The sequence below is a fragment of the Phalacrocorax aristotelis genome, chromosome 1 (genome assembly GCF_949628215.1).
Source record: "Phalacrocorax aristotelis chromosome 1, bGulAri2.1, whole genome shotgun sequence".
NCBI lineage: Eukaryota > Metazoa > Chordata > Aves > Suliformes > Phalacrocoracidae > Phalacrocorax > Phalacrocorax aristotelis.
In genome coordinates, this window is record NC_134276.1 from 22,428,789 (window position 1) to 22,443,513 (window position 14,725).

General features: G+C 39.0%; 1 protein-coding gene across 2 annotated transcripts in view; it reads right to left on the bottom strand.

Annotated features, from left to right (window-relative positions):
* Positions 1 to 14,725, bottom strand: part of ATP8A2 (ATPase phospholipid transporting 8A2) — a 300,975-nt gene that overhangs the window by 99,476 nt on the left and 186,774 nt on the right. For both annotated transcript variants that reach the window (XM_075083904.1, XM_075083896.1), the window contains 5 exons: positions 14,128 to 14,250; positions 13,027 to 13,105; positions 9,613 to 9,674; positions 9,211 to 9,267; positions 4,766 to 4,873 (listed from right to left, as the gene is read on the bottom strand). In XM_075083904.1, the coding sequence (XP_074940005.1) occupies positions 4,766 to 4,873; positions 9,211 to 9,267; positions 9,613 to 9,674; positions 13,027 to 13,105; positions 14,128 to 14,250 (429 nt within the window). The remainder of the gene's footprint in view (positions 1 to 4,765; positions 4,874 to 9,210; positions 9,268 to 9,612; positions 9,675 to 13,026; positions 13,106 to 14,127; positions 14,251 to 14,725) is intronic.

Below are 14,725 nucleotides of genomic sequence, written 5' to 3' on the forward strand. Positions count from 1 at the left end.
CTGGGATTTTCTTTGGTTTTATGTTGTTTCCAAGTCTTCCAAACCATGCAGGTTTCTGACACACTTTGTCAATAACTGAATCAGCAAGATTTAAGAGAGCTTCAGACAGAAGGTCAGCTACTAAACTGTCCACGCAACCAGAGTCCTTCAGACCCTCTAGATCACCTCCCACCCTCAAAAGCAAACAACCTAGTGCAATAGTTAGGGTGAACCTGTCTTGCTAATGGCATACACAGAGAAGAATGGGAAGCTTTGCTAAAAGCAGGATGGAAGTTTTCATGACAAACCATGAATATGAATAAGTCCTGCTAGTGACACATTACATGGAATCAACCTAAGATCTTGAATACTGGGATCTTTTAAAAAGCACCCTTAATCCAGGTAAAGCAGATGCACAACTTCCTTTAAAGTTTTTATATAAGTAGACAAATAACCTAGCAACGATCTGACGGTTTAGCTGGAAAAAAAAATATCTTCTGTCAAAGATGTGGGCAGCACCAGGAAACAAAAAACAAGCCTGCCATTAGAGCTGTGAAAGCATTAGAGTAGCTTTTACATGTAGCTGTTCCCATTATGCAGAAGCAGAACTGCTGGTACAGCAATTTGGATAGTGATTTTGACGAGTCTCCTCTCAACCGCAGTTATACAAAAGTAACTGGGAAGTGCAGCAGCTCCAACTTCAATACCTCCAGCCACAAGAGAGTTGGAGGCCTCAGATGAGAAAGGGTTTCCTAATACATCCCAAGATCAAAAATAATGGGTTCCAAAGTCAAAATGATTCTTCAACCCCAGTTCTGAGATATGACCACATAACAGCACAAAGCGGCAGTGTGAAAACCTAGACATTACTAACCTGCACTTCGGATTAAGTGCAACATATGATTTCTCAAAGCCAGCCAAACTCCCACTCTTTTACCCCCTCTCCTCCAAGCTGAAAAAATGTGACTGATACTAATCCTCCTGAAAACATCTCCTTAATAGTAACAACAACTAATGGGGCAGAGACAACATACCACTTAAAATGAGGGAAACAGATACTGCTCAATAGTAGTCCTCTCTTCATCCACTACCAGTAACAGACGTTTCTGAGGGATGATGGGAACACCCCTTGCCTGCCACCCCCACCCTCCCTTAAAAAAACTAGAAATTTTAGCTTGGGATGGGGAAGGAAGATAGCTGTTGTTCTGCACCTTGGATCATGTCTGGATCAAGACTCAAAGCATGATCACTTTCATACACACATATAACATCCTGTTGTATACATACACATGCTTTCAGGTACACATATCTAGGTGTGCGCATGGGTAGAAATACCTGCATACAGACTTTGATCCCATAGAGTGTAAATTTATTCCCATAAACCTAAATTATGCTACAATTCCTATGAAGAAACCCATACAAGAAAAGAACATGATCAGCATTTCACTCACACCACCTGTACGACATATGCAAGAAATGAGCACAAATGTTATTACTCACCGTTCCACTCAAGGCACCAAATCCCCATTCCCCAGGCAAAGAGAATACCCAAGACTGCATGAGGGCTGGACTACGGCTAACATGCTGGTCAACAATACACGACTGGGTTATGAACAACAAGCCCCTCAAGTTTAGGAAAAGGATAATTAAAAAGGTGCACTCATCCTTAGAGCGGCTACATTTCTGTACCACCTCTTAATTAATAAGTATCAAAGTGAGTAGCACTTCTTAAAGACATAGGCATCTACTTATTTCCAACAGTCTGTAGCGGTAAGTCATAACTACTGGAACATGGGAAAGGATTTACATATTGTACAAAATGCTGTCATCTGGAAGTGCTCATTCAAAACCAGTCAGCTCCTGTACAAGTATCCTGGCTCCAAAGGCAAGACCAAAAAATAGGCACTGATTTTTAGTGTCACTGCTCTCAGCAAACACAGAAAGGACTTCTCTTAAAAAATACAAATACTCAACAAAGCCGAAAGAGCTATCAGAGGGTTTCCTTGGTCTTATATTATTGCTTCTGATACTATTAAAGGAAAATATTATTTGTGTGTCTGAAAAGGTTGCCCTAAAACAGCCAGAATTTTTACTTCCAGAATACCAGATGTCATACTATTGGAAAACATCTACTAAGGACTATTGAGACTTTTATCACAGCTTGGTCTTCTTAAGTTACATGTATTCTATTATGAACACTGTAGTGGAAACAGAAGAAATATGTTGACTCTTTCACAGCAAATAACAACTAAAGTTGCTTCCCTTTGCTGTCAAGGAAGAAAAAAATTGTATTTTCCTTGTGATAATGTTCAACATATAATGGGCAAAAGAAAAACAGTTAGTGAAAATGGTTTAATAAATCCCAGCAGAAACAAAGCACCTTTTCACATACTTAATGTCTGCAAGGCTCCATGCTGAGATTTGATGAATGGATGGAATAAAATGTTTTGCACCTCCCATGCCTTCTACCGATAGCACAAAGTCCTGGCTGGCACAGATGCTAGATGAGTATTACAGTAAAAAAACAGCTCCCTTCATGTGCTACTGGATTCACATAATATGAGCATCTAAAATATTCTGGAGTTCAGTTTATTTGAAGATAAAAATACTAGCAAGATTGAAAACCAAAATAAAAGGATGTTTTTCACAGTCTCACTTTGCTTTTAAGATACCTTGATTACTTGTAAATACAGAAAAGAAGATAACAGGAGTAAAGGAATAGCTTAAGTCTGGGAAGCAGCAAGGCAATTCATTTTACTAACCAGAGCCTAGCATGATCCCAGCCCATTTCACCATAAGCTGTTTTTATGACAGCAATTGATTACTCAAGAGACTTGGTGTAAGTTAATGCAAGTCGTAAGCAAGTTCCCTTCACCTTGAAAGTGTTCCTTGATTTTACAAAAGGATAAAGGAAATAAAATCCACTCTCTTCCACTGTTGCTCCTTCTCTCAAAAATACAAGAAAACTGTCATAGAATGGTATTGTTTCTGCCCCTCCCCCCCTCCAAAAGCCATACAACAGATTATTTCTGACTGCTCGTATACAAAAAGTGTCTTTCTAGAATGATGAACAACCCTTAACATCTTTGATTGATGATTATTGACCCAGGGACACAGCTCCACGAGTACTAGACTATACACTCAAAGTAAATGTGTTCTCCATTAAAAAAGTCCATTAGATTATTTTAATCTTGGCAAGATATTACTACCACATCTCAAGTCATAATGTCAGAAAACCAGAGCATAAAACCAAAGTTTAAATAGAAACACTTTCAAAAACCATATTTGAGCAAAACAAAAACCTTATTAACATGAAGCTTTTGTTCGGAGACCTGTGGTTTATATTGGAGCAAATGTTGATAACCAACACAAAATGAATTTTGTTGCAGTTGCCATTAAAAAATGGGAGCTACTTCTGGAAAAAAAAAAAGCAATACCAAGCAAAAGCTGATAGCCTGACCTTGTACAAAGGAACAGTTTGCCCTATTGTTTGTGTTTTAGAAGGCTGACATGTTAAAGGCAGCATTACAAGTCTGCTCTAGAGGACAAGTAGCTCGTGGCTCTGCGTGATATTCAGATTGAATTTCCGCTTAATATATGAAAATGTGAATTAGAGCTACTGATGCTGTATGTGCATGTGAAACACAAAGATCACCATGAAATACTACCAGAGGACTGAGGCTTTGTCTGTCAGTCACTTATTTGCTGATCCCAGCCTGTCAGCTGTCATTCTCTGCTGTAAAAAACTGTCTGTGAAAGTCTCCCATAGCCTCCATTATCCCCTGTGTTTTAGCACAAGATGATAAAATATGTATTAGGGCAGAACAGTAACAAAATAATGTCTGACTGCTCTTGTCAAGTAAAGACATGAAAGTAACCTTAAAAATCTCTAATCAGCTTGCCAACACTTGCCTTTTTAAATTATTATTTCCTAGTACACAGGGTGACATGAGTTAAATATGCTTAGATTTTTTGTAAAAATTATTTTGCTTTTTTCTTTCTGTACCACGAACAATATATTTGCATTAAAGAAAACTCTAAACTTACTACAAAATACCTTTTTCTGGCCATTCTGACAGCAGTTCCACTTGTACAGAATAACTTTTCACCATACATTTACTAATTCCTTCTTTGTTCATGGTAACCCCCTATTTTAAATATGGACAAGGCTCTTGAGTGATTTTGACAGACTTGTGACTCCATCATCTCACCACGGGTTGAAATAATGATACCAAAGGGAAAACTTCGCCACCTGAAACTCAGCTGACACTGAAGAAATCAACCCAAAATTCCTCTAGTATCATGAAGGGACTAGTAACATATCAGCTTCTCTTCTGCTTCTGACCATCCCATCCTATACTTGAGTAAGTTCTGGTTTATTTTGAACAAGAACAAACCCACAATAAAAAACCAAAACCCCAAAGCAAATAAACTGAATTTCTACCGGGCATTTTGTCAAACACAAAGTCTTACTGGGAAAGCGCTTATGAAAGAGCCAGTCTCACTGCCATCCAAGTGAACTGAGAATCGTCATACAGAATCTACAGTGCATAATAATCATGTATGATGTAACTTTTTGGGAGAAAAAGAAAGAGCTCTTCTAATGAGGAGATTAAGCTAAATGAATCCAGGGATTCAAAAAAAATGGTTAAAGCAAAGCACAAGTGCTCTTACTAGAGCACAGTTCCTTTCCAAGCATCGTGCGAGTGTTCCGGAAGCAGCAGCACTGGTGACAGCGGGGTGCTGTGCTGAGCAGCATACCATGCAGCCGAGCGTTCGTACTGACCTGCCCCAGCATGTCTGGTGCGATGGGAAACGTGGGCCAGATGGCCGAGTAGACGCTGAAGAATACCAGCCAGAGCAGCATGCTTCCCCAGACGGCCAAGTGACTGAACTGTCAAAGAGCAGGTAAAGAAGGAGAGTCAACACAGGGCATTTATTCAGTCCACCTAACCTATAGATATTTCTCTGTTCAGGTCTCTGTTGGTCAGGCTCAGGCCTGTCTACCACATCTGGTTTCAGGCAAGTAGCACAGGTTGTTTAAACAGCATAAACCAGTTCTCTTTAATCCTTGCCTCACAACAGGGCAGACAGATAGTCTTCTCAGCCAATGTGACTTTCTTGGAGCTCCAAAACTCATCAGATTTCCCTTGGAACTCTAATTTCTCTCATCTAACTCCTGCTTCCCATTGCACACATGCCAGATTCAACACATACATCAAGGTAGAAATTTTCAAAGGCTCAGGTTAAAGTTCACATGGACAAATCCCTCATGGCAGAGTGTATGCATACAAGCCGTGTACACCACTCACCTTTCACAGAGGAAGATTCAGCGCTGTATAGTACACTACCACAATCAACATCTACTGGTCAGCGTTGCTTTTTTTGTTTAAAAGGTGCCCTAAGTGATTTACAGATATGCAATGCAGTTTACTTCTTTACAGGGTCTTTGGTCTATAGCCTCACTAAGAGTAAATAAAAGTAGTATTGAATTGACCAAGAACACGTCCAGCACAGACTTCATTTCAGTTGCATTAAAGAAAGTCACTTTTCCTACATACCCAAACTATTTTGCTGTTCAGGATGATTTAAGCTGTTTTACTTTTACACTGCAGTGGATGGAATCAGTACTTTCAGTTGTAACAAGCAACTGAGCTCATTATTGGCTCCAGTGTTTTTGGATGCCAACAACTCCCATGGCTGATGATTTTGGCTCCAATTCAGAGAGGTACCTGCATAAATCTTAATTACTAACTACATGTGGGTTTAGGAACATGGGAATGAATTCACATACTGCTTGCTGTGGTGGACACAGTGTTTAGGTCTCAGATTTATACTTTCTATTAGATTGTTGTATTTGGTGACTTTTTGAACAGTATGTCTGACAACCGAAGCATCTGAGTGTTGTGTTCTGCCCACTGTGAGACAGACTAACTTCTGAAAAGAGAATATTGCTCCTCCTCTGGAAGCACTGAGCATCCTTGGAGAACAGAGCTTTCTCCAGCAGAGACAGAGAAAACAAACAAGCAAGGAGTCTGCAGCACCAGTGCACACTGGCAGATAGCTGGGAGCAACTGGAGGCTGCCTCACAGTAGAAGCATTCATACAGCAAAGCGTCAGAGGTGATGGAAAGAACACGGTTCTAGGCACTCTCAGAAAGCTGGAATTTTTTTCAACCCTAAAAGGTGCTGGGCTAATGAGCAGGACACAGGATAGGCCCCTTCCTGTACAGACACAGTGGACAGGAAGATTTGTTTTCAAATTTTACTATTTACTCTGTTTCACTCAAGAGATCTGACCAGCAAGTGATTAAAAAAATCCCTGAAAACAAACCACCACCACCCTCCCCCAAAAAACCCTACCACCAAACAAAAAATCCCACCAACCAAACCAAAATAAATACCCACACCGTGTTTTCTGATTAAATTTTAATGTGAATAAGAGATTGGAAGTATTATTACCTTTTTTTAAAAAAAAAAAAATTTATCAGGAAGAGGGGCATTTTATCCTTTCAGTCTACTTGCTTTTCTGAGAACTAGGGACAATTCATGTCAAGATCTGACTGAAATCAAGAAAGCTCTGCCACAGTGTGCAACTGTAGTGCTCAGCTCCCCAAAGAATAAGCACTGCAAGGCTGCTGCAAGAACGTCATAAAGAAAAGCCAGCCCCATCCAAGGGCAGAACAGCACCAGCACTGCTTTCCCGAAAGGACACCACCTTCTCTTCTCTTGAACCACAGCCTTCCTAATGAGTGAACAGAAAGGCTCAGGATAGCTTGGACTGATGCTTCCAAGCTACAAACACCTAAAGACTTCACAATTAAAGACAGTAAAGAATAAAGCAAGCAGGGTATGTCTAAGACATACTCTTATTTTGTAGGCAGTGTATTTATGCTAGTGAAATTACCCACTCCCCTCTGGTTTCCCTCCTGTTTTTTCTTTCCAGTCCACTGGTAGGACAGTTTTTCAGTTTTGCTGCTCTTCATCTTGCCCTTTCCAGCTCAGCAAAGACTTTGCTCATTTTATGTTGTCTTTATCTTCTTCTCATGGTTGTCCCAATGCTCTCTTCATCTCAGGCTTTTACCTTCCTGAATTGCTTCTCTTCCTTTAGAAGAGCTTCTGCTTTGAGAAATATCCCTCTGCCCTGCTTGGGAATGTTCCTTATACACTCACCCCAGCAACCTTTGCACTGATGATTCTCCACTGATCTCTGTTATTTACCCCTGGAGAATTCATGTGCAAAGCAGGAGTCCATCAGATGAGTTAAATGAATGACAGTCAGAAAAAAGACATAAAGGCACTCTCACATATAAACTAGACACTGTATGGTTATCCTGTACACCCTATTTATCTGAAATAGTTCATCTAGTGCGGTAAAACAATGAAGATGGCTGTGTTTGGAGACGTAACACTTAATGTTAAGCTACTCCACACAGCTCCAGTGTGCGGATTTAGTTATGCATCACGTTACCATGTTTACGAAAGCCTTTCTTTCCATACTACCTACTGGATATACCAGGGCCCCCCCCCGCTTTTCTATCTGCATTATTTATTTGAAGCTTTCAGCTGAACCTACCATGTACTCCCAAGTGGCAGTGTCCCACTCACTCTCAAGAACAAACTGCATGTAACCAATCCACTCGATGATGGAGAAGAGGCTTAACTCAATGCTGTACATTTAATACTTCTCAAGTAAACTAAAGATTCTGTGTGTTGATTCACTCACAGCTGAAACAATAATTGTAACCAACACAAAATTCCAAGATGACCAGAGTCACTGGTCCAAGCAGGGGGACAGGAATTAGAAGCATATATAGAAAAAAGTTGACTCTCAAACACCACAACTCCTCTGTGCCTAACAATAGCTCCTCAATAAAATGCCAGTGTTAAAGAACACTTAGATCTACTAAACATTATGGTATCTTTTAAAATAAAATTTAGAGAAATTTAGAAAATTTATCCCCAAGTGACTGAGAAGGTACCAGTTACCCAGGGAAGAGGAGAGATGAGGAAGCATCACATAATTTACAACATAACAGGATCTGAACAGGCTCACGTGCCTCCAGTTGCAGACCTGGATATATCCTCTTCTAGTGCATGAGGAATTAATTTAAGTCTTTTTGCATTTTAAAATGTTGGTATACAACACAGAACTTATGCATAAGCAACAGCAAAAAAACCCACCAGATTTTATTTTCAGATGAGAGAATGAGGCAGAGAATATTAGCATCTCCCTACTAATTAAATAACCCATACAGACAGCATTTCATCTTGAAAATTTAGATCAGACATCAGCTCATTAATCTTAGGAATTCCTCTGTGAGGAATGAAAGAAAACATTTTATAACTAACAGAAGCAATGAGGTTACAAGATTTAAGCCACGCTGCTCCAAGAAACTGGTAAAAGAAGATGAGACTCCTCAAAACAGCTTGGTCTTGAGGGCAGAGTGTCTTAGTATGCCATGAAAACTAGACTTCCACAAGGTATCCCGTAGGTGTGGAGAAACAGGGACTCCATCAAAATCAAAAGATCAGTGTTTCAGAGGGGCTGGGGGAAAGAAGGGGAGAAGGGTATTGAAGGTTCATCAACACAGGAGCCCTCCTACCCTGCACATTCTTTGGAGGTCACTGCCCTGCCAGATTCTGACACCTACCAGTAACAGAGCACTCACTCACTGCAAGTAAATGACTCATATTTAAGAATCAACACAACTGTTTGACTAACATCCTTATTACTATAAGTTTCCAAACAAAAATCTCATCCAATGTGAAGTCACTAGGGTTTTTTTTTTTTCTAGCTTCAAAGGCATTTTCAAAGCCCAGTTGTTTATCTGTGGGCAAACACCTTTCATTTCCGTGTTGCATTAATTTTTAAAAAAGCTACAGAGCACAAAGATCATGTCTTGATTTATTTCCTTAAGCAACTACAGCAGTATGTTGATTTCATGCAAAATTATCCTAATTTTGAATATTTAGAGATGTTGGCAATATACTCTTAGTGTTCTCTTCCCACTTCTGACAGGCTGCCCTTTTCATCACACATATCCTGTGATCGACATGTTCATTCTCCTCTCACATACTGTACTTACAGAGCTTAGCAGTTTATCCTTACATGAAAGATCCAATTAAAACACTGAAGCCTCAAATGATTTTTAGTACTTCTTTTCTGTTTTAATACTCATAAGGGAGAAAGGTGTGCTAATAAAACCGAAAGACACTGAAGAGTACTTACTCTAGTCCATGCAGTTGTTTCCAAGCCAGCTTTCAGACAAACAGTGACTACAACGTACTGCAAGGAAAAAATATAAAGGCAACTTCAATATTAACACTGAAATTCAAAGGGTGTTCACAGCCCAGTCTCCCCTTTACACCTAAAAAGTTACTACCATTTAGGTACCAAGATAGGGCCTTAGCAGTGTGGGATGAGGGAATGACAGAGCAGAAATATTGTTGGTGCATGTCTGGGGCAGGGGGGAATGGAGAAAAAACCAACCAAACAATAATCATGCACACAATGTAAGTTTGATTTGATTTTACTTGTTCACTTTTTTCTGGTTTACACCATTTTTTGATGGCATAAGAAGAACTACAAAGAAATTCTACCATTCAAATCTGCTAGGATACACAGGCTTACAGTGTAAACTATGTTTCCAACAAATAAATAGTCAATTCCCTGGCCATTTGTGAACACCGCATCTGAAAAAAAGAAAAATATCACATTTGTTAATCAGTTTATCAACAGAATGGATGAAATAACAAGGAGGTTTTCAGGAGAAAGTAAGTGGTCCCAACCTTGCCTATTAAAATGTCTAAAAGCACTTTTAAAAGCTGTGAGATAATGGTACTGCAGAAGTTGTGCTAAGCCAGGCCTGAGACACAATGCTCAGATACAGTGTATATCTATAGTCTGGGCTGCCAGAAGCCCTCCTAGCAAACGGGGAAGTGTTCACCAGACCCTAATGTGTAATTTGTCTGTAAGAGCTGAGGTTTGTCAGCGTCACTTATCTCGCTATCTCTTCTGTACTGCTTATTGACACTCCTAACAGATCCCATTATTTGCTGCTCCTGTGAAGAAAAGCCTGTAAACACCAGCTGATTTTGTGTTGAAATAGAACTTGAATTAAGAAAAGCCACAAAAGATTAATCTATAAAGGATATATGTAACATCTAAAATTTCTTACTGGAAGTTAATTCAGTAAGCATTCAGTCTCCATACAACCTTTCTCTAGGCAAGCATGCACAACTGTAAGAACACGTTAATCTACCATTTGAAAGTGTCAACCTTGGCAATACTTCAGATGTCTGTTTAGTCCTTCTTAGCCCTTGTTGAATAAAACCGGAACACCATAAAAGCACACTCAACAGCCACGCTAATGCCAAATGAACTCGAACTCACAGGAACTTTCAAGCATTACTCAAGCATGGTAAGTATTGCTACTTTCACAGGTTTTAAGACAATTGCTAGAAAAACACACAAACAGCAGGGATGAAAAAGGCTTAAGATAAACCCTTGGACCTGTTCCTAAACACATCCTGCCTAGCACAGTGCTTCTACTATGAGGGTACTGCTTTGCCAGACTTGCAAAGCTAGTTCTGACATGCTTAAACTAGGGTCATCTGCTTAGTTAACTATGTTCCTATCACACAGGTCTCCAAGGATCAGTAAATTTTTTAAGTCAGTGTTTAAGTCTATAGAGGAGAGTCCCTAACAACCTGACCTCTGTAGTGAATACTCTGCCCAGCTTATGGGTAAAAAACCTATGTTATTTAGTCAGTGCAACTACCCCAGGCTACTTGTTATGGTTTTCTACAATGGCTGCATGTGGTTGTCTCCAAGGAACTGACAGGTTGTGAATGCTTTCCAGAAGTTGCTGGTTCTATATCCCTGCTCTCTTTTCTCTTTTGAAACCCAACTACTAAGAAACAGCAGCAGACTAGTCACTAATTTTGCAAGAGGAGCTAAACCCTGAGACAACTTGGTTAGGAACTGGTTTGGTTTCTAGCCACCACCATCTCTATTAGCCCAACTCCTCCTCTAGTACTCTGTGGATTCAAGCATTTACCACATTATTCACAAATACACATCAAGTTTTAACAGTCACTTAGCTCTTTCCCCTAGTGTCAGTGAAAAAGGTGAAAAGCGCCAGAGAGCCTTCCACATCCAGCGAACCGCGCTGATGCCAGAAGTCTCAGTTTATTAAGAAAAAGGCATGCCTAAATACATATTGGCTTTGATAGATCTAGAATAAACTGACCTAATGACTCCGCCAGTATATTGCTCTAGTGCAACATCACAATGCACATTTAAGTAATTGAATTATTTTTGGAGTAAGTCTCACTTGTTTTTAAAAGTTACATTTTAATGCAGTAAGTTAATGCTTTTTTTTTCCCAGTGATTTCTATGACCTTCCACTTTGGGAGGCTAAGTGATCCTGAAAGGAATATTTCTGTTAATGAGAACAGCAGGACGCTCAGTGAACACTCATTTCTAAAGCTAAACAAATGCCCATTCATGGACTATGTGCACTTCACATTCTAAAGCACTTAAGATGTTAAAAACTTCCCAGCGTGAACAGCACATTTTTGTCTCTGGCACTGAAATCCCTTTTCACTTCAAAATACAAAGAAACTTCAAAATTCAATATTCGTTCCTCTTCAGAAAGCAAACTAAGCAACCCATTCAAAGGAACTCAGAAAGTTACCATTTGAACAGGTGAGCATTCCAGTCTTATCATTTAAGTTGTTGAAATTAAAAGTACATTATCTATTTAGGAATTAGTTAGAGAAACATTTATGGAAGACTAAAACAAAAACTGTATTTTTCTTTAACTGTAACCAATATAGTCATCGACCTAAAATTTCTGAAGCTGGATTTAAAGAAGAGATAGTCAAGATTAACATTTCTCAAAAAATAGTGAAAGAGAACTAGAGAAACCCCCAAATCAAAACAAAAACCCATCAACCATAAAAACCCCTCTCCACCAAAACTGAACTGACCTCCCAGTCCACATAGAGAGGAAAGGGAAGCCCCTGTCTTGTATGGTCCATCAGACACCATGTGAAGCTGCCACTGAGGATACAACACTGACATTTTACTGAGCCAGGTAGAGAAATACGAACCTGCCTCCCACAAGCTTCTTTACCATGATTCCTCTGATGGGAGCATTCATCTTCCCTCCCTTCCCATTTTCTTTCACCTCCTCCCCAATTAATCCATTCTGGAGCTAAGAAGGTTCTCCTGACATGTTTTCCAGGAAAATTTCAGTTTTGAAAAAATCACGGGTTTAGATAAATACTATTCTCTCCCCACCACCCCAAAATTTCTCACGTAATTTAGTCCTATTTCTTACAACAGTAAAAGAACATATTTCCCATGCTTTTTCCTGCCTGTGCAACTACGTTATAAAGGTAGGGAGGAACCGTATGGAATTTACTGTTCCCTGAAATACCATGGAGTTGCGTTACTGTTCATAGAAAGCAAGACTTAATAAGCCTAATTTGTACAACAAAAAGTCTCATTTGCCCAATATCTCTGACTCTTCATCTGGTCTACTCCCATACCAACCAATTCATTTTTTCCACAGACTTCAACAGTAGTGAAATCTCTATTTTATCCTACATTTTACAGCACTGTGTTGCGGAATGGGAAAGATCCAACAAGACATAAAGCAAATGGTTGTAATACAGCTGCTGTAAAAACATTATGCAGTAAAATGTTGAGATTTCAACCCACTACCAAAAAAAAAAAGGCATTGTACAGAACCATATCAATATTTGAGTAACACTTTCTGGCAACGCAGCAGTTCAATTTTTCACTTATTAAAGTCACTATACTTACTATATATAATATTATATATTATAATTGCGTTAAATCGGAGTAAGTTTTGAAAGCCACTAGATAACTAGCCAAGTTCAGCAGCTATAGCCTATTGAACTGTCTGTCAGCATTATTTTCTTGGGACTTGTCACGATCTCCTGTTCTGCAAACACTCCGGGCTCTGTAAGACTGAACATCAGTTACTGACATAAGAAATAATGAAGCCCTTACCGTGCTCCAGCACTTTCAGTGGAAACCAGAAGAGAATGATGGAATGGATCAGGGCATTGATGCAGTGACCCCAGAAAACCTGAGGGAAAACAAACCAAGTCGTCAGTGAAGTCCAAAACTCTTGACCTCTCTCTAGCTCCTAACAAACACTTCATTGTGTAGTTTAGAGTCAGACAATGTTTGTCCTGAATTGAAATACCTGAGCTTCTGCAGGATCTATTTCCTCCCACAATTTCTGCTCTTTCATAAGAAAACACTGGTCCAGTTGGACGGTTTTATTCTAACAACTTAAAATGTAATAAGCAAGCATGCTTGCAGTTTAAGATCTTTAACAAAATACAGCAAACTGATGGAGTCACCCTTCCCTATTTACCTCAAAGAAAGATTTTAAAAGACTGATTCAGTACTAAGAAATGTTCTTTCTTTTAATCAGCAAACACTTTGTGCCGCACAAATTTTAACTATCAGATAATGCCATTTTGCACTAACTAGAGCTTTACGTACTCTAAAGTTTCCTCTAAACACAGCAGTTGTACAGCTTCCTTGATTCAGAAGTACATTTAGACATGCCTGTTATGGAATAAAGACAGACTTCCAAATGCTGGCATCTTCCAGCATTTAAAGAGCAAAACGAAGTAAAATGTGCTCTTCAAAACTCAAAGTCCAAATAAACCAATTCAAGTTTTATTTTCCAAAAGAACTATGGGAATAGAGCTATACGAACTGTGGAAAAAGGCCCATAGTAGAGAACATAACGACAACTTGTACATTAAATAGAATCAAGGTGATGCTATCCAGCTCCTGTGAAAGTGGTAAATTCACCACTAAGTTTACAGATATTTCAGTACCAGCTTCAGTTGAAGCTGTACCAGAAAAATCCTTATTTAAAAAATAGGATTTTTTTTTTTTTTAAATAAAGTAAAACAAAAACCCCAACAAGAGACCCAAATCTCTTGAAAAGAACTAGGAGGCAGAGTAATCTTAATCTCGGTGGCTAGCATAAGGCAGAAGTAACAGCGGGGAATAAGTTATTTTCTGATGAGAAGACCTGGAAAATAAGAATGCTTGTGGTTATTCTTAAAGAAACAGACTTTCCCTTACCTTTGTGTTGAACCCATCTGCATTTTGAGTTATTTTGTAGAGCTGTGGAAATCGAAGCATGCTATCTTGAGTACACGAGCGTTCAAAAATTCCCAGAGTAAAGGGTGGCAGCGCTGTGAAAATCTGCAGGGAAAGCAAATACTAATTAAAAGCAGCTATTAGTTTTAAGTGGATCTCAGATAATATTTCAGTACCTAGACAATAGCAAAATTCCCACAGACTCCAGCAAAGACTTATTATCAACTAGCATGTTATTTGACATAATTTTCAGATGTGCAACAAGTCCAAACAGGAATTTCATCAATACATAACTCTCAAAAATTGACTTACAAAAGAAGCATGAAAGAAAATTCTTACTATTAATCAATTAGCTTAAACGCAAGAAGTTAAGCGTCTTGTTAAGAAGTTAAGTTTCTGGTGTACCAGTTAATCTAGTGAGGGTAAAACATGTCAGACTGCAAAGGGAAGACGACATGTACTTTTTAAAAAAAATTTTGTGGGAATGTGTTCAAATATAGCTGTAGCCATAATTAAACATGTAATATGCTTAACCAAAGCTAACAGACAAGGCAAATGTGGAAATGACATTAAAAAAAAA